The sequence below is a fragment of the Capsicum annuum genome, chromosome 1 (assembly GCF_002878395.1).
Source record: "Capsicum annuum cultivar UCD-10X-F1 chromosome 1, UCD10Xv1.1, whole genome shotgun sequence".
Taxonomy (NCBI): domain Eukaryota; kingdom Viridiplantae; phylum Streptophyta; class Magnoliopsida; order Solanales; family Solanaceae; genus Capsicum; species Capsicum annuum.
This window is the reverse complement of record NC_061111.1, coordinates 144,580,204-144,607,395: the sequence shown is the minus strand read 5'-3', so window position 1 is coordinate 144,607,395 and position 27,192 is coordinate 144,580,204. Positions and strand designations below refer to the sequence as shown.

Sequence of the window (27,192 nt, the reverse complement as noted above, 5' to 3'; positions counted from 1 at the left end):
CGGAGGGCCTGTATATTGTCAAAGTTGCTACTAGCATAAATAGCACTAAAAAACTAGGAGGAAGAGGTATTACTTACTTTAATAGCTACACGGATGCCCTAGGGAAAAACAACAATGTCTTGGATATTCAGGGAAGCATTATCTCACATGATTACAATCCCATATGAAAAACTAGAATCCAGGAATTGGATTTGATTAGGGAAGCCTAGGGTTTCAGTGATGGCTTTATGGTCAGTTATTCTAGTCTCTAGGAGAGCTAGAAGAGTAGGAGGCAAAGTCTTTTAAATTCTGCATTATTTGCATTCCTAACATTCCATATAATTATGTTCATCATTGATAGGGAGTTTAAGGGGTGAGGTTCTTCCAGTGTTCATTGCCCTTGTCCAGTGATTAAGAGAGGTCTGACATTGGTTCCTTCTTTTTTTTTCCTATACAGGGGTCATTTTGGATGAGTAAAAAATTTCTATTCCTAGAAACTTGACCTCTAGGTCAAACTTGTTGAGTTCCTGAGGGAGAAGGATTATGAGTAGTTCACTGATAAGGTCCTCGAAGAGATGAGAGATGGGCTTTACGAGAGTGAGAACCTATGCCTGAGGTACTTTTAGAGATGCAAAGATCTTTTTCATCTCCCTATTATTCTCTCTCAGAACTTCCGTTGTCTTTTCTCTCTCATTTAATTCTCCTGATAAAGGAAATAGGAGGATTCTGAGAGACCTTGAGGCTGAGGCTGAGGGGGAGGACCCCATAACTTCTCACAAAAACTGGTCCCTCTTCCAGAAAGTGAGACATTTAGGGGGGAAGAAGGGGAGACTTTGGCACATATTGTTTAACTCCATTGAGATTAACTCTAGCGTTAGATTGTTTTCTAAGTTCTAGCTGACTATCCTTATCATTGTAGTCATCTATACATTCTGGCTGTAGTTTGGTAGATCCTAATTCAAACCCTTCCAAACAAGATGAGCTCAATAGTTCGGGTTCTGGATCAGTAAAGTTATGGATTTCCCTTCCCATTGCAACTTGAGTGGAACTACTTGCTGGGACATGCAAATTTCCAACCATGAGGTTGGGTAGTAGTTGGGTTCGAGTAGTTTGGTAGTGAATATCACTGGATGAGGGGGATTCTGACTTAGGGATGCCATTAAGAGAGAGATGAGAGTTAGAATAATTTTTAGAGAAATAAGAATGACTTAGGAGAGAGATGTGAGGGCTAGGATTTGATAAAAAGACTTGACTCTCCATATAGCCTCCATCATCACTGGAGTTGTCATTTCTAGGGAAGATGTTATTAGAAATGACAGTTTCAGTTTATTGATGGGTTCCTGTAATTCCCTTGAGAAAAGCCCTAGTGTTTGGGTACCAGAGAGAGAAGAGAGGAGGAGGACGAATGATTAAGACAAATTTCCAGCTTAGCAGCTGGAAGAGTCTTTTCTAGGTTAATATTTACAGTTGGCTTAGAAGCGGCTTGGGTAGAGTGGGTTATCAGAGGTGGCCCAGATAGTTTATTTGCCGGGGTCATAGTAGGTCCCTTGGACCTATGAGAAATGGGCCTCTTATTATTTTTCCTAGAGTTCAGGCCCAAATTTGTAGTTGCATGAGATGATCTACCATGTTGACCCGACCCAATCGGGGTAGAGTCCATGACAGCCTTCTCTTTGCCCTTATCGGCGATCTGAGTATCGCCTGGAGTCAGAGACTTCGAATATTGAAAATTTCTAGTTTCAATAAACTTACTTGAGCCAACATCAAACAATTTTACCTTGACAATTTGGGTCGGAGATTGGGGAGGCAGGAGAGGTTTGCTTCTCCCTTTACCTTTTCTGTTGAAAATTATCATTTTTCAACCATCGTCTTTGGCTTGGCTTTGTGGTTCAGCATGGACCTCTGCAATGTCTTTCTCCGAGTGAGGGTTTTTGGAGGGGTTCTCAGTGACATTATGGAAATTGACCGATGTATGCCCTAATCTACCACAGGTTTTGCATAAAAAATCTTCACCTTCATACAGTATTTGCTGCCTATGAGATCTGATGACCACCTCAATTAACAACATTGATTCCATCGAAACCTGCATGCAGATGCGTGCATATCTGCCTCGAAGAGTGAACGATTTGCAGGCATCTACCTTCAAAAGTTTACCGATTTGATGTCCAACCTTCTCCAGGATTCCACCGTCGTAGTACTCAGTTGGGAGTTGGGGTAATCGAACCCAAATTGCAGTGAATTAAATAAAATTCTCTTTGGGCACAAAATTTGATTTCCATAGCCGAGCAGATAGATATGATCCAGCTACAAACCATGGACCCTCTTGTAAGATCTTCCTCTGCGGTTCCTAATTCGAGAGTTTGATTGTGCAGAAATTTGATCCCAAATTAATGAGAGCAAATATCTCTTTCAATTTCCACAGATCCATTAGTTTCTTTTTCAGATAAAGGTGGTTCAATTTTTGACCCACTAGTCGGATAATGACAGAAAACTTCCATGGGGTATACAAACAGGTTTTCTCTTCTTCCGAAAGTTAAATAGCTCTTTCGCCAACAGTGATTGGTACTGAATTTTGGAAGAAGGGCTGCATATTTTCTGAATTTGAACTTACTTGGTCTGTGATTTTATCTTTGACCACATCGCTAAAGGAGGGCTTACAGGGGGGTTAATGGACATGTGGTTGTCTCCGGGGGGGGGGGGGGGGGGGGCCAGAGCGGGGGTTTGGTTAGTCATCATGACTCCGAGAAGAAAGGGAAAATTAGACAGAAACTGGTCTTTCTCTCTCTAATTACCGAGACTTCACTAGACATAAATCATGGATGAATATAAAAATAGTAAAAACAACATAAATTCAAATCCTTTTGCAACTAATTACTCCCAACCCCAATTCTTTTTAATATGCTAAAAGTTCATGATTTAGTCCACATGGATACATCATATTCTTTTGAATACATCACTTAATTTTACAGGAATACATCATATTCTTCTGGATACATCACTTAATTTTATACAAATACATCACATTCTTCTGTGATATAATAGTGGTATGATGTAATTTTTCTATAAAAATAAGAGTAAAGCATCTAGTATTCTCCTGAACTTTCACCTAATATGCTACGACACACTTCAAATTCACAGAGGTCCTATTACCCCTGAACTCAATTTTAACATATTTTCTCACCTTTTTTAACTGATGTGACACCTTTTTATTAGTTGAGGTGCCACATTTGACGTGGACCTCATTTTTATGTAATAAATGAGTCACGTTAACACAAAAGGGTGACAAAAATAGGTTAAAATTGTGTTCAGGGGTAATAGGATTGTGTGAAATTGAAGTGTGTCATAGCAACTTTAGCCATAGTTCAAGAGGATACTGAATGCTTACCTCTAAAAATAGTTATGGAAGTTATTAAGAAAAGAATAAAGCACTAATAAAAGGTATCTTTGAGAATTAAGTATTTTCTAAGCCTTTTTTGGTTCAGTTGAGTGTGTGACATGTTTGGATCCTCACATGCTTCTCTTCATGCTCTACTAAGAAGAATAGAATGCCTTAAAAGATCACAAGATCCAAGTAAGGCATTTTCTTTTTATTCTCTCCTTCAAACCTCCCTCCCTTTTCCCTTTTTAAATTCTCTCCTCTCTTTTTGTTTTTCTTTTCTCTACGTTTGCCCAGTTCTTTCAACATTAATTTATATACACGTCAGTCTAAAATAATTTATGCTATCAATGTAGTTAAATATGTCGAAGTAGGTCATTTGTCTAAGTTGTTGATTACATTTATTATGGACGGTTATTTGTAGTTATCTTTTAGACAATCTAATAGAATTAAAAAAATTGCACTAAAAGCGAAACAGTGCATGAATGCTCCTGCTGATGAGGTTCGAGAAATGTTCAGACCACAAAAATATATTGTACGCAACTTTATCATGTATTTCTCAAGAGACTCTTTCATAATTGTTTTTCCAACATTATCAGTGTATAAAAGTTCAAATTCATTGTTACAAGGGTACAAGTAAGTTGAACTTGTGCCTAAAACTGGTTAAACTTACTCCAGTTGGGGTAATCATAGCTCTCTGAGAAAGAAGGCTGCTTTTTTTTTTTTTAAAGAAAAAAAAAAAAGATCTTCCTCCTTACTACTATAAATTTATAAAATTTAAAAGCAAAAATATAAAACAAGAAAAGAATAAACTTTACATCTAGAATGTTCTCAATTTCTAGCTTGAAGTAACAAATAAAAGCTACAAAGAGAATGAAGTGTAGAACAAATTTAACCAGCAGAGTATATCTTAATTCAAAAGTGTATGTTTTGACACATTAGAAGAGTATCAACAGTCACTTTTAGCCAAAATTTCCTAGGTTGGTTAAAACAATATAAAGATTTTTTACACGATATATAGCAGTAAGCTTATAGAGCTAGTTACATATTGTTGTACGTCACCTTAACCTGATAATGTAAAATACTGTCTGGTAAATATAAGTTAAACTCTTAATTGAACCTAAATTTACATGGAAGTATACTATTTTTGGTTTCTTCACTGGGAGAGTGTAGTCTTCTTGTTCAAGCTGACACAAACAAATTCAATCTTCTTCTACATTTTTTCTCATTGTACTGCTTGTTTATTTTCTACTTTGCCAAAAAAATTATTCCTTTCCCTCCATTCTGTGTAATTGAATCTTTTCTCTAGAACTATTGAACAGCTTCTTCATCAAATCATTCTTTTCTTGTAGAATGCACCTTGATACTACTATACTACACACAACAAATACAAAGCTGTTTACTTACTTCCTTTAACTTACTATCTTTGTTAAATATTAGAATCTGGTTGCTTGAGAATTGAGTCTTGAGATATCTTGCAAAGAGTTATTTCTTGGTAGCAAACACAAGAACAAAAAGGGAGGGAGATATGAAGCTGGTCGTAGAAGTAATAGATGCTCATGATCTTATGCCCAGAGATGGTGAAGGATCAGCCAGTCCATTTGTAGAAGTTGATTTTGAAAACCAACTTAGCAAAACTAGAACAGTACCGAAAAATCTCAACCCCATTTGGAACCATAAACTCATCTTCCATCTTGACGATATAAAAAATCATCGATACAAATACATTGAAGTTTCTGTGTATCATGAGAGAAGGCCTATTCCAGGGAGAAACTTTCTTGGAAGGGTGAGAATTCCTTGCTCAAATATAGTCAAGAAAGGGGAAGAAGTTTATCAAAGATTCCAACTTGAAAAGAAATGGTTTTCTTCCTTTGTTAAAGGAGAGATTGGCCTCAAGATATACATTTCACCAGAGTCTGATCCAAATTTATATCCTCAGAAATCTTCTATCCATCCAACCCCCAAATCTTCTAGTCCTTCAAATATTCCTTCCATAGAAAATCCAGAACATTTAGATAATTCACCGACTTCACTTCCTGCCCCTGAAGTTTCTAATCTTGATACACCTAAGGCCAGTAATAGTTCAGAAGAACTAAAAACTGACAACAGTGCAATTTCTGCTGCTGATCAGTCTTCAAGCTTTTCTGTAGTAGAAAAACCTGGTAATCTTACTCCGAGTGAGCAGGCCACTGAATCAGTTCAGCACATCGAAGAAAAATCTCAATTTATTTTCAAGCATCAAGCTATGCAGCAGCCAGTCATATCAATAAGGAAGAGACCAGGTTTCCCACCGACGAATCAGCATCAAGTAGACCATCCCCGAGCTATTCATGGCCATCCAGGTGTCCAACTTCCAATGCAGCATCAAGTAGACCACCCCCGAGCTATGCATGGCCATCCAGGTGTCCAACCGCAAATGCAGCATCAAGTAGACCACCCCCGAGCTATGCAAAACCACCCAAAAGATGAGTATGAGCTGAAGGATACTAATCCTCAGCTTGGTGAGAAATGGCCACGTGGTGGAGGTTATGTAGGAAGAGGATGGATGAACAGTGATAGATATGCAAGCACATACGACCTTGTGGAGCAGATGTTTTATCTTTATGTCCGGGTTGTTAAGTCCAAAGATCTTCAACCAAGTGTCCTCACCGGTAGCTGTGATCCATACGTTGAAGTGAAGCTGGGGAATTACAAAGGAAGGACAAAGCATTTCGAGAAGAAAATGAATCCTGAATGGAACCAGGTATTTTCTTTCTCTAAAGATCGAATTCAGTCTTCAGTTCTTGAAGTTTACGTGAAGGATAAAGATATGATGGGAAGAGATGATAATCTTGGAAGGGTGGTTTTTGACTTGAATGAGGTCCCAACAAGAGTTCCTCCTGATAGTCCCCTGGCTCCTCAATGGTACAGACTGGATGATCGACGAGGAGAAGGTAAATTAAGAGGGGAGATCATGCTTGCAGTTTGGATGGGAACACAAGCAGATGAAGCATTTTCAGATGCCTGGCATGCAGATGCTGCCTTTGTTCATGGAGAGGGGGTTATGAGCGTCAGGTCCAAAGTTTATGTCTCTCCAAAACTTTGGTACCTGAGAGTAAATGTTATTGAAGCTCAAGACATCATCCCGAATGACCAGAGCCGTCTCCCTGAAGTTTTTGTAAAAGCCCAGGTTGGAAATCAGGTGCTCAAGACCGATATATGCCCTGCTCGAACAGCAAATCCTATGTGGAATGAGGATTTGGTTTTTGTAGCTGCTGAGCCTTTTGAGGAGCAGCTAGTCCTCAGCATTGAGGACCGTGTTCACCCTATGAAAGATGAGGTTCTTGGAAGGATAAGTTTCCCACTCAACACATTCGAGAAGAGGCTTGACCACCGGCCTGTCCATTCTCGCTGGTTCAACCTTGAGAAGTTTGGTTTTGGTTCCTTGGAAGTTGACAGGAGGAAAGAGCTCAAGTTTTCAAGCAGAGTTCACCTCAGAGTATGCCTTGAAGGTGGATATCATGTGCTGGATGAATCAACCATGTACATAAGTGATCAAAGGCCAACAGCACGACAGCTGTGGAAGCCACCGGTGGGAATACTGGAAGTTGGCATATTAGGTGCAGAAGGGCTTCTTCCCATGAAGATGAAGGACAGCAGAGGAAGCACAGATGCCTATTGTGTGGCTAAATATGGTCAGAAATGGGTAAGGACAAGAACCATTCTTGACACTTTCAGCCCCAAATGGAATGAGCAGTACACTTGGGAAGTTTATGATCCTTGCACAGTTATCACGTTGGGTGTCTTTGATAACTGCTACTTGGGAGTTGAGAAGCAAGGGCCTGGAGCAGCACGAGACTCACGAATAGGGAAGGTGCGTATAAGATTATCAACGTTGGAATCTCATCGAATTTACACTCATTCTTATCCCCTTCTTGTTCTGCACCCATCAGGGGTTAAGAAAATGGGGGAACTCCAATTGGCAGTAAGATTCACAAGCCTCTCTTTAGCCAACATGATACATACATATGGCCACCCTTTGCTTCCCAAAATGCACTACCTTCATCCCTTTACTGTCAACCAAGTAGACAACTTGAGATATCAAGCTATGAGCATAGTTGCTATTAGGCTTGCTAGAGCTGAACCACCACTCAGGAAAGAAGTTGTAGAGTATATGCTTGATGTGGATTCCCACATGTGGAGTATGAGAAGAAGCAAAGCTAATTTCTTTAGGATCATGTCACTTCTTTCAGACATAATATCTGTTAATCGATGGTTTGGTGATGTATGTAACTGGAAAAATCCAGTCACCTCAGTCTTGGTTCACATCCTTTTCCTGATACTGATCTGGTATCCGGAGTTGATTCTTCCTACTCTATTTCTCTACATGTTCCTCATTGGACTATGGAACTATCGATTCCGGCCAAGGCACCCTCCTCACATGGACACTAAGCTTTCATGGGCAGAATCAGTGCACCCTGATGAGCTTGATGAAGAATTTGACACGTTTCCAACATCCAGACCCCAGGACATTGCTCGAATGAGGTACGATAGGCTTAGAAGTGTGGCCGGGAGGATTCAGACAGTGGTCGGGGACATAGCAACACAAGGGGAGAGGCTGCAGGGGGTGCTAAGCTGGAGAGATCCAAGAGCAACAAGCTTGTTTATCATGTTCAGTCTTTTTGCTGCAGTTATGCTTTACGTGACTCCCTTCAGAGTGGTGGCTTTAGTTGCTGGATTATATATGCTAAGGCATCCCAGGTTCAGAAGCAAGATGCCTTCTGTTCCCAGCAACTTCTTCAAGAGATTACCAGCTAGAACAGATAGTATGCTGTGATGCAAGAGGCTCAAAAATCCAGCTCTTCTTTTCCTTTTCCAGTTTGTATTTCAAAGTAATAGTTTCACGTTTAATCCTTTTTACAAATTGCAGTTTTATGTAAACTTCCAAGAAATATATATGAATTTACCCTTGATTTAGCTTTCGGTCACTACAACGGGTGAGACGAGAACTTTTCAATTAAGAACATATGGAAGGGAAAAGCTACTGTATGGCCAAAATAATTTATCTCAAGAAAGTGAATTAGAGGTATACTGGGATAAACAAAAATATTGGCTGCAAGAGAGCCTCAACAATGACACCATATAGCCCCTAAAATGTACAAAAAGCTATAACTAGTATAAAGCACAAATCCTACATTGGGTTCCTACACTTCAGAGGTCCATCTTCATAATGCCAGGAAGGTCGTTGCACCTCTTGAGCCAGACGGCAAACCTGCATAACTCGGAATTCTTACTGATGAGACATCTCTATATTTTGACTACTCTTGCACTATGAGATTGAAATGGCCAGAAGTATGTCGCATATGCAGTACACTTTCTTTCAAGGTAGCCCACTAGGAAACTAGCCTTTTGATGTCTAAAACTCTAAACCAAATCAACCGTTGCCAGAATCAAGTTATCTGATACTGCAGCAGACCCCTTTTTTGGACGTATTGCACATTAGGAGATACATTTACAGATGATATAGGCACCAAGATTCTGCTTGCTTCTAGACATTAGAATATTTCAACTGCCAGAAACACGTATCAAGCTCCAGCCCCATTACTTAGTTTGAGAGTCATTTTGATGTTCATGGCTGCCAGTTCAGCCGCTAGATACTTAAAGACATAAGGCATCGCAACAGTCTCCATTCCTTTACTTGAACGGCAAGCAAGACAAGTAACTTTTTTGGGTTCTCTAGCAGGTGGCAGACCCAAAATCGTAACTGCTCGTTTTGGCGGCTGGATTATTGATGATGTTAAGACACTTCCACACTCAGAGCACACATCTGCAATATGATGATCTGAGCTGGTATGGAGTCTATCGTGCAGCAAATATGCTGCTCCATGAGCAAGGAGTGAATCACGTTCCATTTCTCCAAAGCGGACACCTCCACCACGCTTTCTACCCTTGATGGGCTGCCGAGTGATGTGGTCTATCTGTCCAGTAGAACGGACCTGTAAAGGAGAACAAGTGAATTTCAGAAACCATTACAACCTGACAAGGAATGAAGATATATAAAGTAAGAATACTTGGTAGTGCAATTTATCAAACTGAACTTTTTTTTGTGCGTGTGGGTTGGGTTGGGGGAGTTATTATTAAATGGGACAAAAGAGACCCACTAACATGAAGTCTGTCCTCTGAGTGCATACGACAACAACATACCCAATATATTCCCATAAGTGGGGCCCCTGAGTGCATATGATACATTTAATAATATAATAAATGTATTATTCAATCAGGAAAGGAAAACTAGGTCGAGGAAGAATTTAGCGATCATGGTTTCATTTGGAAATCAATGTTGAGCAGTGACATTGCATTATTTCCTGTTTTACCTTCCAACTTTCAAACTTAAACAGTTAATATCAGAGTCGAACCCAGGAGGTGGTCAATCATTAGCGAACAGTTATTCATCAAAGAGAGCTAATGTTTCCTACCCTTTATGAAAACATAAATCAGCCTAAAAGGGTCAAAGAGGGGAGGAAAAATAATCAGGATTATTCATTCTAATATAGGGTGATACTAACCTGAAATTTATCAGAAACCATGTGTCGCAGACGCTGATAATAAACAGGTCCAATAAATATTTCACAAGTCAGTTCTGTACCATATACTCCACTATATAGTACCTCCACACCATGGTGATTGAAACCACAAGCCGTTAACATGGAACCAAGTTCATCCACCAGTGAACTGGATTCTGATTCTGATTCCTTCATTGTGTTGGAAAACGGTGTTGCATCAACAAACTTGCCATGTAAAGCACCTCCCTGTTCGGAGATTGCATATATATAAGAAATCTTCAGTATATATGGCATCCATGTCAAGCTAGATGAACAATATATTCCATAAACGAGAGATGTCTCCAGCATATGAAAGTCATCACCCAATAGACATAAATAAACTACCACAAAAACTACTTGAGGATATCATTGTCTGGAGAGCTACAACATCACCACTCACTTTTCATGCAGCCAGATACTTTTGCTAGAAATAAATAACACCATAAGAGGTGGAAGAGAAAACTTACCTTAGCAGCAATTGACTCCAGAAGCATAGCAATCGTCATCCTTGAAGGGAAAGCATGAGGATTAATAATAAGATCTGGCCTCATTCCTGTAACTCCTGAGAATGGCATATCAACATCAGGCCATAATTGAGAGCAAACACCCTTTTGTCCATGTCGGCTGCTAAATTTATCACCAATTACAGGATTCCTGGAGCGCCTAAAACGTATATTCGCCTGCCCAGAAGAAACGAAAAATGTTGCCATAAGTTGAATAATTTGAACCTTTTAGAAGTCATGACACCATAGTAATTTTTTTAGCTAAGAGAGAGCACGTGTCCATCAGGAACTAACAAAGTTTTGTTATTACAACAACAAAAAAAAAAAAAACGGAAATCTGACAAGTGACAATAGTTGCAAAATTTGACTGGCACAATAGAACTTCATCTTCAGCATCAAAGGAACCATCCCATACTTTAGAATACAAACAGTAAATAGTACCAAAACTAACCCTGAAGAACATGAAATTGTGAAACTTCCAAGGCAGACATGAGTCCCCAAGAAAACATCAACTTACCTTTAATACAATGAAATAAAGAGAGATATTGACAAGGCAATAATACGAAGAACTTATAGCAAACAACAGAGATTTCATAGACTTGTTGGTAGCTAGAGATTATGGTTTTCTTTTTTTACCCTGTCCAAGGATGGACCACTACGATCAGTACATTTTCATCAGAAACCAAGAAATGGTTAGTTTTGAGCTGCGACGACTATGATAATGAGCATCAGATAGTAAAAGCTCACTGGCAATGTATTTATTGAAATTCAAGAGAAGTAGAAAGCAAAAGATCAAAGAATTACACCAACTTATATATCGAAATTCAAGAGAAATAGAAAGCAAAAGATAACAGAATAACACCAACTTATATATGCTAACAAAAGAGATAACAATTGCAAAGTGGACTACAAATCCAGAAAAGCAACAACAGAGATTTATCTTCTCAAAGTCAAATATATCTAGGAATTGCTCACCTTCTGCAGATGTGTTTTATTTTTCACATCGACAGAAACGTAATCAACAACAACTGGCTCCGAACCCTTCAACTTCATACTAGTTGTCTGACTGGTTATTTCATTGTAAATGCTACAATATGGCTCATTAGGATTAATTCTCTGCAATCAAATGATCATGTTGGTTCAGGTGCAAGTTGACCCACCAAAAAATAGAGAAGAGAATAAACATCCTGTTACCTGCCCCACATATGGAAGACCATCAGAATCAATCAGCCGATGAGACGACTTATCCAAATTGCTTCTTCTAAACAATCTCTGAGCACGATCAGATTTGACGCTTTGCTCAGTCAAGTCAATGGTTTCTGTCTGCAAATCAGAAGATCACACATTGGTCAATAAAAGATGTCCACATATCAGACAACTTGCCTCCACAAAGAGTAGTAGGATAAGCAGTTTAACAAGGGAGGGATCAAATACATAAAACCCAAAAACCGAAAATATGAAAAAGAACAGATAAAACTGCTTTCCATTCTCCGACCCTCCGATTAAAGAACAGAAACAAAAAGACCATTAAGTATCAAACTTTGTGATGTTGTTTGTGGTCTCAGAAAGAAGGTTTTGAATTGATGAGAAGAAGATTTGAGAACTCAATGCTTTATCCTTGTACGATAGCTCAATAGTTTTTCCTCCTATTTTACGTTACGTAACGACCAAATATCTTATCATCCTTCCAAACACTTGTCACAGATAAAACATTGGTGCTCAAAAACTTAAAACTCCATCAATGTATGTAATGCCAAAAGGAAAATTATCGTTCAGTAGATGTATTCATATGGGAAAAAAATCTGTGGAACAAAAAAGTCTGCTTTTGAATCAATCCATAGTCCAAAAAGGTTTTTAAAAGGTAAAAAATCAAATGATACCTGGTATATATGGCCATGACACAAACCACGATCGACAGATGATTTATTTAAGACCATAGCATCCTCCATGTCATATCTGCATAACATGAAGATATGTATTTTATGTTTCTGCTGATAGAAAAAAACAAGGGACAGTACAGAACTCTTACCCTGAATAAGCCAAAACTGCCACAATTGCATTTGTTCCTAATGGATAGTCATCAACGCAGTACTTCTCATAAGCTTTTGTGCGTACAATTGGAGTTTGAGGAGTCTGTAAAGATCCATGTCCCCCCAAAAAAGATCAGAGGGAAGGGATAAAACATCTCAAAAGAGAGAACATTATCAACAGAAATTCTAAAGCCTTAACAATTACAGTTGTTACAAGGAAATGACATCCAGGCCAAGGCACAGAATTACTTAGAAATGACCACAAAGAAGTCTCACCCATCAAAACATTATAACTCAGTTTAAAAAAGTTCTATTCCAGAAATTCAATGAAAAAAACTACCTGCAAACCAGTAGTATGTGAAACTAGATTTTCCCATAGGCAACCGTCAACAGCAAAAACAACACCATAAAGAATGTTCTATTGAATATTTTAAACATGCACTGACTGGTAGTCTCATAAAACTATCCCATTCAAAGATGATCCACATTTCCCACCGCCCCAAAGAATCTTTCAGCTGAATGCTTGCTTGCTATGCACTTTTACAAGATAAAAAGAAATAATACCATGAATGCATAACACATAAAATAATCAACTCAGTGTAGTAAACTTCACTTGGTCATACTCTTTCTTTGAGAAAAGGTAACTGAAGTTTTGGTCATACTCCAAGACCCCAGATGCAACAACAAGAACATGAGCATCAATTTCAACTATGACACAATCCAGAGCATAACTACTATGCTATAATCCATTCATGCTTTCATTATTTCTTCTATTCCGTGTACACTGTTGTATGGAAACAGTATGTAGCAATCCCTTTCACTAATCCCATACATCTCTTGCCTTTCTGCTTCTACATCCCTTCCACAAGAAAAACTACACAAAAGTGCGACTCAAGCACCAAATTCTCCATATAAATCAATTAAATACTTCAAAATTTCTTTTAAATAAGGATGTCATTGTACTCAACTTGAGGGCTGGCTACAAAAACTCATTAATGCATCCAATCGCAAATAATAACCAGGACAAACCTGAAGGTGATATAACTTTTGATCAGCACGACAATTCAATGCTTGTGAGGAGAAACCCATTGTTTGTTTACCCATCTGCACAATAGATGAAAGGTGAGATACACTAATGTGGCAGTCTATATAACATTATCCACAAATCATTTCAAATTAACTCAATACCTGACACTGATACATATTACGTGGACTCTGATTATGATCAGACCAAGGTGTCAGATTGCCAACAACACTCAAAATATTAGTTGGATGAATTTCTCGATGTGTGGGAGGGAATACAGTTTTCCTTCCTCCATCTCCTCCATCCGGGCAGCTTATCTCCATATACACCTGCACATTACAAAAACACAACCATGCAATCATCATATTGGAGGTTCTCATTAGTAATAAAGTTCATCTCGTGTCAGCTACTACAAAAAGATAAGATTTGGCCAAGTAAAAGCAAGAAATGTAGAACCCACCTGCTCAAAGGGTCCAATGAGTTCAAGATCATTGCCCTCTTCAGCAGGTGCAGATATACTTCTTACTGGACGAACAAACCTAGAAGGAGACGTGAACAAATATAGGCCAGGATATGCTCCATTCATGCTCAAAGGGATGTATCCAACCTCCAAATCAACTGGAATCTACTGGGCAGTAGGTGCATAATAAGTTTCTATAGCAAAAGATCTTTTGTTAAAAGAAGGTAATCAGAAACAAACCGAGGATGTTGATGACAATTTCAATCTCCGCAAATGGGTAACAGCCTTTTCAATTAAATCCGATGACATATATCCCACAATACGACCATCCAGTAGGACAGACAGCAATTCAGGAGGACCAGCTTGCACAAGCTTTGGTGATGATGGTGTCATTCCAATTGCAATCATCACATTCAATATGGACATCCGCATTTTGAAGAAGTCTTTAACATTGCCCTTCGAATCATAGTATGAGGTTATCCCTGGGACAGAAAGACTGTAGTAAGTGGAGAGAACTAATATTGCAGTGTATTATAAATAAAGTGGACAAACTAGGGGAACAAAATTCCAACAAAACGTTTGTGATATAAAGGTTAACTTCATAATTGAAAGTACCAGTTAATACACTCTGCCAAAAAAGGTGACTGGATATCACCTCTTGCAGAATAAATATGATGAAGAGAAAATTTATTGTTAACGCAGAACATGAGGAACATTGTCACTTCCCAAGATGGGCGAGAAAAAAATGATCCTTGGACAATGGGAGCAAGAGCGACATTTCGTAACGAAAAAAGGTCAAGGAAAATAAGAGAAAAACAAGATTACATCCATTTTAGTTGGTGAATACAATTGATATCAGAAGACAAAGGAACTTACGGCAAGATGCAGTCATATGATTAAGCAACCCACATGGCTCCCCATCAGGTGTGTGAACAGGACAAAGGAAACCCCAAGATCTGAAAAATGGTGGGAAGTGCCAGGAAAATATGAAAACTTAAGTGATTTTCATGAAAATGAAGTAATTGGACCACAGATAGAGAGACAACATACTCAGGTAACAACTTCCGCACACTTGTAGTACGAAGACCAGCAAATGAGGCACCTCGATGAACCGCTCGAAAATGTGAAAGGAAACGGAGGAAATTTAACCTTTCTGCCTGGACAGTCATACCGGCTCTCTAACCAAAAAACAGCCAAGTGAAGATACTAACGAGAAGATGATTGCAAAGGTGCACTTTCTATGAAATAATGTAAACTAAGTTTAATATCAGAGAAGCCAAAATTGATCTCCATTACGTAAAAACTGTGCTATCTTCTGTGACAAAAATTATTTTATTCATCCAATTTTTTTCGTAACAATCATCATTTGTTACAACAATTCACTTCCTCTAGAATGGGAAGAACCTGCTTGACTAGAGGTACTAATACAAGCGATTGTAAAGGGAGTTAAATTTCTCTCTACAGTCAATCAGAGATTACCAAATCCAAAGCTGCTATTCATCTACTTATTTCATGTATTCACTCACTCCTCCCTCATCCCCCCAAAAGAAACCTACTTGATATTTCACAAGCACCTGCAAGTTGTTGCTTTTTACTCTATCCAACACCAATAACTCTCGAGGAAAAAAGAGAAACCTATCAACACTCTGTTGTCAATCATTTGAACTACAGTACTACATGAATCAACAGATTCACAGAGTGGGCCTTCACCTCAGTATAACTCCGAGCTATGGACAAGAAATTGAGGTGCAAGGAGTCCTCTTGTGTAGCTCCACATGCAGAAGTTGCATCACAAACCGATACTGATTCACTGCCAAAAATTGTTTAGCCCTGAATTGCACATTCACAGCAAAATCTGTCTTGAGACTTTTTTTTGAGTCAAAAGGTAACTTGTATTCACAAAGAACTCATCACCCAAAAGATGACGGAATTTACAACCCACATTGTATGTGGGATTTCCCCCCTAGAGGACTGCCACAAAAGAGAAAAAGCTTTAAAAGTTAACTATGACATCCACTAAAGCTATGGTATCCCCCCCCCCCCCCCCCCCCTCCCCCCAAACTTCATGTTTAGACCAAAAATAAAGTAGAATAAGACAATTACAGACTATGGTATCCACTAAATCTGTCTGCGACTTGTACTGACTATTGTTTGGTGCACTTTACTGTTTATTTTTTAAAATGAACAAAAAAACCATTCTCAATAATAAACGCTATTGATTTATCATGAATAAATAGGAAAGACAATTTTGTCATTAATATTAACGATAAACCCCTATTCTCATGAATTGTTAGGTAAAGACTTACAAAGACACATGAAAACCAGTAGAAATTGAATATCTTTAAGCCCATGTTGTTCTTGCTCACTATGGTACTCCAATCAATCTTTATTTTCATAACCGAGAAATCTCCGAGTGTTAGTGACACACGGTTCAAAACTTAATGGATAATGAGCCCGCCCTCTACCCCTCTCCATTTAAATATAATGATTTTGTTAGTAGCATGGATCAAAGTCATCTGCTAATCAATTGCACTGTTAAACTGACCAACGCAGTACTCTAATCTACTTGGTGCAGCTTCTTCAATAACGCACTCAGAGTATTCTTTTTGTCAAGTATTTCCATCCAACACTGAGTGCATGCTAGCTTTGGGGCAGAACAGAGCAGAACTTTCAGATGTAATTCAATTGAATCCTTTTTCCATTTTCTGTTAGTTTAGTTAGCTTTTCCTTCCTTGAAAACCTTTTTCCTATTATTAACAATTCAATTTCTGTTAGTACTCTTGTATGTTGTCTTTTTTTTTTATTTTTTTGATAGGAATTTTAATTTGATTTTCCTTCCAGAAAACAGAAGTTTGAAATCTGCCATACAAAGAATAAGAAAAAGACTGTGTAGGAAGACGCATCTGTTGCAATGTAAATTTCCTAGCTATTGGTGCTTCACATTTTTTTCTCGATAAGGAGTTATTGGTGCTTCACATAAAAGCTTCATAACTAAATAAATACCTGCTGCAAATCAAGACCTGATTGTGTAACCAATCTCCCAGTTTTTAACATGTTCTCAATAGCCAATCCCATCTGTTTGGGAGCATTTTTGTCAATAGCCTTCTTGACGTCTGCCACTGTACAGAGATAAGACAACTAAATTTTTAAGAGACTGTAAAACTAGGAATAAAGAAAAAAGATAGGAGAAAGGAAGGTTTTCCTGAGGAAAATTTTTTAAAGAAAATGAACAAGATTCCTGAAAATCTCACTACCAGAAACGTATTGGTTTGCAACAGAACATTAATTACTTCTTACTAGTGTGACTGCACCCAGTCAAAAGTAATAATAGGGCAATACATATACTTGACGAGTGAAAATAATATTCATTTCTCCATGTATTTTTAACTTGAAAATATGTTAGTTTTCGAGTGTTTTGCATGAAACTCGCACTCTAGTTGTCATATTTGAATAGGTAACGATTATTGGAAGCAATATCCCGCAAAGAAGAGTACTTTAACACAAAAGAAGATATTTTTTAAAGAATGGTGTCAAGAAATGAAGATCAAAGCAGTAGACTCAGCTTGACACCTATTTTAGAACCATTTGTTCTAAGTTAAACAAAGCTTCCTAGTAAATTAAGGCTAAAGCACTCTAGATAGCAAGGAGCTAGAGTCTTCTTTCAGGTCATCAACTAGAACTAACACGAGATATCATAGTGGGACCTGTCTTATGTCTGGTCCTTGGGTAATAATGTGTAATTAGAGTGGGGAGAAACATTTTCCATCATGAAACAAATTGCCCCACTTCAACACAGCATAACTCTCAATCTATAACAAACTTCGACATGATTCCTGAATGAACATTGTAGCCCTTGAAATTAAGTTTCCAGGGCTTCGTCATTTGACTCTCCTCCGCAAAGTTATTTTAACGGAAATAAGGTGAAGCAATATGTTGAGGGTGGTGCCCGCACCATACAATGGTGTGCCTACAGCTATCTACGAAAGTGAAATAAACTAAGATGGATGAAAAAGGTAGATTGAACATACAGCTACTTAGCTCAAACTTCTTTTTTTCACCATCAGTTTCTTCCTGAAGTAACCGTTGTAATCTAAGCAGCCAATCTTGCAGCTTTTCCTGTAAATGTGTCAGAGAACGTCAAGACAAAATTAAGAGAGAATTTCCGTAAAAAATTTGATCATCAGCTAATATAATCCACATGGCACACACAATACTGCAAACACCAATCAGATAACAATCTAGTATGGGAAAAAAAAACCTCCTGATTTAATAACGATGTGCAGCTGTAAAGGCTGATTGATTACAAAACTCAACATATAAAATTGAATACATCAGGTGAGAGAGATTAGACGTGTTTGAAAATAGAATTAGAAGGTCACTTAATATACTACGTGCCACTTAAAATTATTAAAAGAGTCAAACTAGGAAGTGGAAAAGGATCTAAAAATAATTAAAGTGGAAGTTGAAGAAGTTCATGAACTGAGCTAATTTTCTGATCCCCTTCTTTATACCTCAGAAACAAGAAGTTTAACCATTAAATTTTAGACTTATGAACAGGACTAGTGGAACAATAAAATTTCCAATTCCTTTACTTTGACAACATCAGCACACGAGGTGATGTGGAGAACTATTCAGAATTCTGTTCTATCTTTTCGATCTTCAAACCAGACTATGATGTAATGTAATATTGTAAATAGAGGCATGACCCAATATGTGCCAAACAAGAATAGAATATTCACACGAAATCTCTTGCCAGTTCAGATGTAATAGAATATCTTTAAAGTGCTTTTAATCAGGTAAGGAATACTAAGGAAATGATATCTAACTGTACACTCTGCTATATGCCCCAAGTAGCTCAAAAGTTCCATCCATTTCTTAGATATTCCCATGTTACACCCAAAGTTCAAACAGTTCTTAAACAAAACCTAAAACAGTCAAGAGTGGCCAATTGTCCTTAAAAGCATCACTGTTCTTTTCTAAGTGCCTTGTGCAAGCAAAAGAAACATTCATCCATATCATGCATGGCAACCATGAGCAGTCACAGACAACTTGTGCAATCTCAAAGGAGAAGAAATTTCTTTGTTTAGTCTCGCAAGGAACCTTGGGGCACTGAAGCTTTATTTATTGTCAAAGTTGGCTCACAATATCATCCTCTCAAACTCTTCAAAGAATTCATCAACGCTTTCCCCCTTGCCTCATAGTGTAGACCTTGGAAAGTATGTCTTCTTGATAGTAATCTGGTATAAATCTTCTTTTCATGGCACCCTTCATTTCATTTTAATTAGCAGTAAAGAATAAGATCAAGCAACTGTTGGTTTCTTTGTCTCTTGTAAGATTCCCACCAAATAGAGGCAAACCCTTCAAATTGAGTGATGGCATACTTGACCTTCATGACATTTGAATATTGTTTACTTGAAATTCTTTCACTCTTGATTACCCAATCCAAGTATCCTACGGTAAAGAGTACTAAGAAATGATGTCTACTGTACACTATGCTATAGGCTGCAAGGAGCTCAAAAGTTACACGTATCCATCCATTTCGTTGATATTCCCATGTTACACCCAAAGTTCAAACAGTAACAAAACAAAACCTAAAACGGTCAACAGTGGCCAATTGCCCTTAAAAACATCATCGTGCTTTTTCAAGTGCATTGCGCAAGCAACAGAAAATATTCATCCATATCATGCACTGCAACCATAAGCAGTCATAGACAACATTAGCACTTAGATGATGCCCAACTCTCCGCTAAAAAAACCTACTCAGTCGTGAACTGAAATGGGCTTGAATAGAGCATAATCGATACAGATGATTCAAATAGCAATAGCCAACTATTCTGGGTTCGAGGTGTAGCTGATTGATCAAATAATCACTTAACTCTCCACTTAATTGATCCTGGATATATTATTCTTTTAGCACATGGAAGAACGACAATACACATTTCCATGAAGCACTTACTCTATAGTATATAATATATAAGCGTTACATTCAATGTCACAGGACAATTATTCCTTAAAAAGGTAATAAGTTTGGACCTTCAGATATATGGTAATTAAGTGACCCGGCAGCAAAACTTCTTGATTTTGCAGAGAGTCTGGATTGTCTAGGACAGAAGTCTGATCTATCAAAGAAAAAAGCTTCTGCAACATAAAGCTAAATAAAGCAGGAGTAATAATATATCAATAGCCAAAACATACGAATACAACTGTAGATGGAAGAGTTACCATAAAATCACGAGAGAATTTGCCAAAGAAAAAAATACTAACATAAGTAGATTGAATTTATCATGATTGTTATCCAGATGGACAAATATGTAGTCTCTAAGCACAGCATCAGCAACCTGCCAAATAAGATAGAGAGATGATGTGATGTCAGGGTATTATCTCCAGAAAAGACGTCTATTCTAACTACTAGAAGTAAGTGGGTGTTTGTATGGGCTTATAGGTTTTGGCTTATATGTCAAAAACCATGAGTTAGGAATTCTAACTTATGACTTTTGGCTTATTTTTGCCTTTTTAGCTTAAAAATAAGTGCTTAAAAGCACTTTTTTAGTTTACCCAAACACTTCAAAAATGCTAAAAAGCTATTTTGCCTTAGAAGCACTTAAAATAAGTCAATCCAAACAGGCCTTAAATCATGTCAAGTACAACCAAGATATGCTTACAGTTTTGTAACTATCATTTTGCATTCCAGTCATAACAGGTTGGAAATGCTCTCCTGAAATGTGGAAGATACAGTCATGTAACAAGAAGATCACAGTAAACCATGATAGTAAACAAAACAAGTACCAATATGTCGCAGGCACTGTGCTCGGGTAAAAAGAGATAAAGCCTGAACTTCATCCAGTATAATTTTTGCTCTTTCACCGACAAGCTGGGTACCAACAGATCCCTTTACACGGTCACGTTCCTCATTGTAGCAACATGTTAAATTGACGTATATCTCATGATCAGTGGTGTCAACAAGGGCCTGAGGACGTATAAATGCAGTAAGAAATCTAGCAGAATAAACAAGCATAGCTGGATCAATCAACAGTGCAAACCAAATGCAAAGATCAAAGGAAAAACTTATGTTAGAACTAAATAGAATGCAGCAATGTCAACTATTTACTTCTACATTTGAATTGTTATGAAGTGAACCTCATATTGCTACCTTAACAATAATGCAATGGATTTTAGAGATATCCTCTGCCAGCACTACAGCTTCTGATAGAATCATAGAAAGATATAGCTGTTTAATTTTGAAAATTTACATCTGTAGCACAATTTCACCAGCTAAATTATGTCTCGTTTTTTTTTTTTTTTTTTGATACAGTTTGAAAAATTAAAATATTATTACAGACAGAACCAGCATGTGCTGGTAGGTATTTACAGAATTACATCTCATGCAAAGCGCTGATCAAGTTTAAGTTATCGTTTACATCCTGTATAATGTCTCTTAGTTATAACTAACCAATCTATTGAACAATTAGGCATTGAAATGGTAAAGAATTGGAGTTTTTGCCTAATTCAACCTCTAAAACTAGCTCATGAAGTGAGGATTGTCAAGACCATATAAGGATACCAGTTACACATCCCACAACTGATGTGAGACAACTCAACAGAAATAAATATAGAATGAGAGACGTATATGATTTAGAATCAAATATAGAATTGTAATAAAAAGGATTTCAATGCCAAAAAAAAATGAAAAAGAATAGTTACCATTCAAACTAAAAATGAATAAAAAAGAATTTTAACAATAATTACAATCACTACTTAATAATGCTTTTATTAATAGAATATCACTATGTTAATCCTTATGTTCTAGAATATTCAATAGTTAACAACTAAGAATCTAAGAGTCCAATTCCAATTATAATTCTTGCTTATATGAACATAACAATCACCCGAATGTCAGATCACACTAGGCAAATTGCCATGAACATATTTTTCATGATTCCTAATTACTTTTTCATTACTTGAAAGGATAGCTATAAATGTAATGCTCAGTTTTTTATGTAAACCTTGATTGCAAGTTTCACATATTGCAATAAATTAAACACTCTAGTCTCTCGAAGAGAAATCTAACAAGACCAGAAAATACCAGTTTACCTTTAATATGATACCAACAGGAAGCAAGTATTCCCTTCCTTGTATCCTGCAAGCAGATACCAAAAAGAATGTTTCAGAAATCAAACATCATAAAAGAAGACAGTTCAATCATGCAAAGTTTAGTTCCTCACCAGAATCCAAGCCTTGCACTTCCATTGTTTAGATAGTACAATTTAAGTGACACTGCAGACTGATCTTCTCTTACACACCTGAAGTCCAAATAGATGGATTAGAATTGTGCCAAAATACATGTGAGCACAACAAATAAAGAAGAACTGAAGCAGTATCATATAATAGACGGGAAAAACATTTTGGCATTTATTGTATCCTAATTTATTTTTGCTGACTAAATAAGCCAAAGATTCTTCCTGTATAGCAGATAGCAAAGAAGTATTCAGAAAGCATCAAACTTGCCCAAAACTCTCTCCTACATTAAGCCAGAAAAATTCAATATGGTCAATCAGGCAAACCTCAAATCAGCTTTTGTAATTTTGACAGATATATAAAAGATTAAAGAGTACTGATTGTTTATTGGTAAAATATACAACTCCTAGAGGGACTTTTTCTTGGTCCACAATAAGTGTAAAACAATTGCTTCATACTTAGAAGAGGAAAGACTAACAGTTCCACCAACCCTATCGGCATGGCGGAATAGGATCTCACCTCTTCATTCTCCCACCACTACCTTCCTCCTTCACTGTTATTTCACTTGATGTTTTAAATAGCTAGAAAGTGTTATCTGTTATCAGATGTCTTATTGGCATTAGTCATAGCACATTGCTTGCTTTCTCTTTTATGATATTTGTCAGCACAAAAATCTCTAATAAACACTTCATGTATACAATGTTCTTGAGAATACCCTTCTTTCAGAGACCATATTTATTTTGGCAGACATGTAACCCATGGTCTTCAGGAACTAAAACAAGCAAGATAGAATCTCTTCATAAACAAACACAATAGCAGAACGAAACGCAATTTGCTACATGAACTAGTCATCAGTAAGAGTGTGGAGAAAGAACCTTATAACAACAGCTTTATCAGAATATCCTTCTCGCCTATCACGAAATGAATTCCGTGCCATACTCATTGGCTGGGGGATAAAATGTTAAATGAAACCAATGGATCACATGAAAAGAATATTGCAGCGGAGTAAACTTAATGTAGAGAAAGCCATTTAAATGATCCAAGTGTCAAAACTTTGTCATAGCCGGAGAATAAATAAGAAAGGAGGACTCACATAGTTTCGCTTTGGCAAAATTATAAGGCGAATGACTCTCTCGAGCCCTTTCAGAATGAAATATCTGCGAATACACGCAAAAAGTATTTCTGAGTTACAAAATTCTGACAGATCCTTCACAAGTTCTATAATTCCTAATGGAAAAAGGCAGGACTCCTAAAAGTAGCAGAGGAAAGGAGCTTGATCATTAGTCTTTCAGCTCTCACCCGCCCATTTCTGATGGCTCTTCTTTGTGAGCAATTAACTTTCTGGAGTCATCGGCAGCTCTCAAGTGGCATAGCTTTGACTAAAAGAGGAAAAATGAACAAATAAAGGTCATGCAATCATTAACAATAGTACTGTCATTAAAAAGGGGAAAAGAAGGCAACACATTTCCTATTGGTGGTTCTACAGTTGCGCACTTACTTTAAACCTCAGCAACCTAGAGCTGATGTCTTAAAACACATGTATACACTAGGATAAATGATCAGAAACACTTTTAAGGGGTGCAGCATCAGATTCTTCTTTGTAACTATACCATCATGTCTATTTTCTTTTAACAACTAGCAACATTTTAAGCAGAAAGAAGCTGAAACTTTGGGAAATATACAATTTACCTTCAACATGATAGGGAACTGTCCAAAATTAATTTTCTCCCTGATTACAGCTCCATCATCATACTGGAAACAGATATCCACCAAAAACTTTCCTGTATATGAAAGTTTAGCTTGTCTACACTGTTTCACACACACATTAGACAATAGATTAGCTGCAGGTGCAGATATCCACAAACAGAGCTAATGAACATAAAATCGTACCTCAAAAGGATATAAAGCATCATGCATGGTCTTGGAAGCGCGTTCCTTTTGAGGTGGGAATACTTCAGGTTTGCCAAACCAGAGTATCTTCAGGTTAAGAAAAACTATTAAATTAATAATGGAACTTAAGATTTGAGGATGAGGAAAAATGTAATGAAAGAAGCATCGGCATTCCTATACTTATCAAAACTTTATCCCATGCAGGCAGCACTGCCAAACTGTTTTCAATACACTTTGACAAGTAAATGTCTGCAGCGAATGAACCTTTCTTCATAATTTATAATGCATACTCACTACCAAGTGTTCATTTCTTTTGCAGACCCTCTGTTTTACTACTATAAATTGATACGCAGCGCGCTGCCATCTTCTCCAATTCTGAAGTGCATCCCAAATTAAATATTCTTTTGGTTTCAAATACTGTTGATAGAAAATTAGATCCTAACCTCAACATGATTCAATGCACAATGCCTAGGTCTTCAATTACATGATGGCATGAAAATAAAATAGAAAAAATCCAATCTTTAACATAAGGCACCTATCTTCAAACTGTTCGGTATCCTGGTAAACAAACTAAGTAAGACACATCTCTTTTGGTGTCCCTCCTTTTCCTCAGCTACAATTTAGATGTAGAACCAGAGAAATGCCTCTATATCTAGCAATCATATTATCCCTACTCCAATATGCTTCCAAATCTTCAAAAAAGATTTCAGGTTTCAAAAATATGCATTTTTTTGAAAATATTACGCCACATGGCCCAATATACAATATTATACAATATTACACCTGGGGGAAAAGAATTACACATAGTGTATCAACCTTGTTGAAAGTGTATAATAGTATGTAAAAGGTGTTTATACACAAATATAGACTAAATCATATGTTTATACACAACGTATGGGCTACATGGCGTAAATATTTTTAAATTCTTCTCATTTACCCCAGTCTTGGTGGACAGAGTTATGTCGTTGGTGGGAGGTGGCAGGTATCGTGTATTTAGTCGAGGTGCACGGAAGCTGCTTGGACACCACGCTTATAAAAAAAAAAAAAGACATACGAGTGTAATTTTAACGCAACCACAAACAAAGTAAAATCAACTCATACTAGCAACAAAATGTATCCTAACTTCATCAATGTAAACAAAGGACCTAAGGATTTCAATTTACAATCAAAATTCAAAAAATAAATATATACACATACCTAAAATCCAATCTTTAATGTAAAATTTTCATCTTTCTTGAGGAAAAACAAAAAGGAATTTTATTTTTTTTGTGATAACAGTGGTCTATAGGGCCAGCTTTCGTGCACCTCGACTAAATTCGGGGGACCCCTGCCACCTCCCACCAGCAACAGATATCAGGTAACTCCATCCACCAAGGCTAGATAGATGGGAAGAATCACCTAGTGTTTTTTTGTCTTTGCTAGGATCTGAACCTAAAACCTCCATGCTTTTAACCCACTTCATTGACCAAATAGCCCACACCCTTAGCAACAAAATGCATCCTAACTTCGGCAATACCTTCTGTATCCACATTGATAAAAAGAAAATTACTGGCTCATAAGAGTTGTAAAACATAATGGAACTGTATTGTATTATTCACATTCCAAAACCTGTCTTTCCAAAAGTACTAAGACCAAGAAAAGGGGAAAAAAAAGAAAATGAAAGAACAATCACGGATTGCTAGAGTTACTAATCTCTTTAGGGTTATCTTCTACTTCTATTTTTCTATTTATTTTGATTTTGATGTAAGCCATCTTATTGCATTCATTATCATAATTTCTTTGTCTTTCTTTATTCCTTTAATTTAAAGATTACATATGAATTATACATAATCAACAATTAATAATGGATTATTCGTTTTTGATAATTTATTGTGTTCCTCTTTCAAGCAAAAAAAAAACTAAGGTTTTCAATTTACAGTAAAAAATTCAAATATATATATACACACACATAGCTAAAAATCCAATCTTTATGTAAAATTTTCAGGTTTCTTCAGAAAAGGATATTTCTTAGCTTGAGCTTGGAAAAGGAATCAACAACTTCAACAGGCTTGATATTCAATAGCATGGTTTCAAGACCATTTTCAATCATATGATCAAAGGATTCAATATGATGACTGAATAGTTCTTTGAGAGCCGAGTAGTCTTTCTCTGCTAACAAATGGGGGCGTGACATGGCTTTGCTTCCTTCAATTTTTCGTTCCATCTTCTTCTTTGCTTGCTGTCTTTGTATGTATGAAAAACAAATGGTGACAGCTAGGGTTTAGGGTTTAACAAACTCAAGAAGATGATGATGCAAGGACAAAGGTATTAGTTAATGAATGATACGGCGTCGTTTTTGGGTTCATAAAAGGAAATGATGCTTTTAAAATTCTATTAATGATTAATGGCTGCCCATAATAAATATAGCTAGCTTTCAACATTTTGATTAAAATTTTAAAAAATAGTTTTTGTAAATTGAAGTTGTGTTTGGATTGAAAAAATAATTTTTTGGGAGTGAAACTTGAAAAAAATATCAAAAAATTAATCAAAAAATTTTCTTCCCTATTTTTTCATCCCACTATTTTCTACCATTTTTTCAAGCTCAAGCATCTTTAGTGGTACTCCAAAACCCCCCTCTATCTCTTAGAATAATTTTTTAAAATTTTTTTTTCATATCACTTCTAACAATATAATCTAAAAAGTGAAGAAAATAAAAATTTATCTAAAATACATTTATAAAAAAAAATAATAATAAACTTGAGTTAATTCAAACATGAAGAGTAATATATTGTATCAATATGACAATTAACTCTTAAAAAATATTATTAAAATATAATTTGGTCCGCAAAACTCACTTTCATGGCTGCAAAACCCCAACAGTGCCCATGTTTTTTTTGTTAATTAATTTCTAATTTTCTAAAAATTTAAGGCTTAGATATGTCAATAAAGCTCAAGAAAAAAAGAGATTTCGGCGACACCAAAAAAATTTCGGAGACGTCATGACTGCAAATACCTCGATTAAAAAAGCTCATAAAGAGAATGAAAAATTCATCCTCCGTTAATGGAGGTTGGGGAAGATGGGTTGGATAGGGAAGATGATGATTTTGGTCTTTTTATTTTTACAAAAAAAAATAA

At 36.8% G+C, this 27,192-nt stretch overlaps 2 protein-coding genes across 2 annotated transcripts; one reads left to right on the top strand and one right to left on the bottom strand.

The window, feature by feature from the left end:
- Positions 1-4,525: 4,525 nt before the first annotated feature.
- LOC107838863 (FT-interacting protein 1) lies at positions 4,526-8,311 on the top strand. Its single transcript, XM_016682105.2, has one exon. The coding sequence runs from the start codon at positions 4,884-4,886 to the stop codon at positions 8,169-8,171; it is 3,288 nt and encodes a 1,095-aa protein (XP_016537591.2). The 5' UTR covers positions 4,526-4,883; the 3' UTR covers positions 8,172-8,311.
- A 21-nt stretch (positions 8,312-8,332) lies between these two features.
- LOC107838856 (DNA-directed RNA polymerase I subunit 2) lies at positions 8,333-26,451 on the bottom strand. Its single transcript, XM_016682097.2, has 27 exons — positions 26,083-26,451; positions 24,079-24,161; positions 23,878-23,997; positions 23,488-23,567; positions 23,282-23,345; positions 23,064-23,134; positions 22,176-22,253; positions 22,045-22,090; positions 20,740-20,920; positions 20,616-20,668; positions 20,218-20,291; positions 19,987-20,104; positions 17,982-18,069; positions 16,957-17,072; positions 15,004-15,131; positions 14,830-14,909; positions 14,194-14,435; positions 13,954-14,118; positions 13,658-13,822; positions 13,499-13,573; positions 12,469-12,572; positions 12,320-12,395; positions 11,634-11,762; positions 11,415-11,555; positions 10,404-10,616; positions 9,901-10,143; positions 8,333-9,330 (listed from the first exon to the last, which is right to left on the bottom strand). Exons 1-27 carry the CDS (start codon positions 26,279-26,281, stop codon positions 8,920-8,922), a joined length of 3,543 nt encoding a protein of 1,180 aa, XP_016537583.2. The 5' UTR covers positions 26,282-26,451; the 3' UTR covers positions 8,333-8,919.
- Positions 26,452-27,192: the final 741 nt, after the last annotated feature.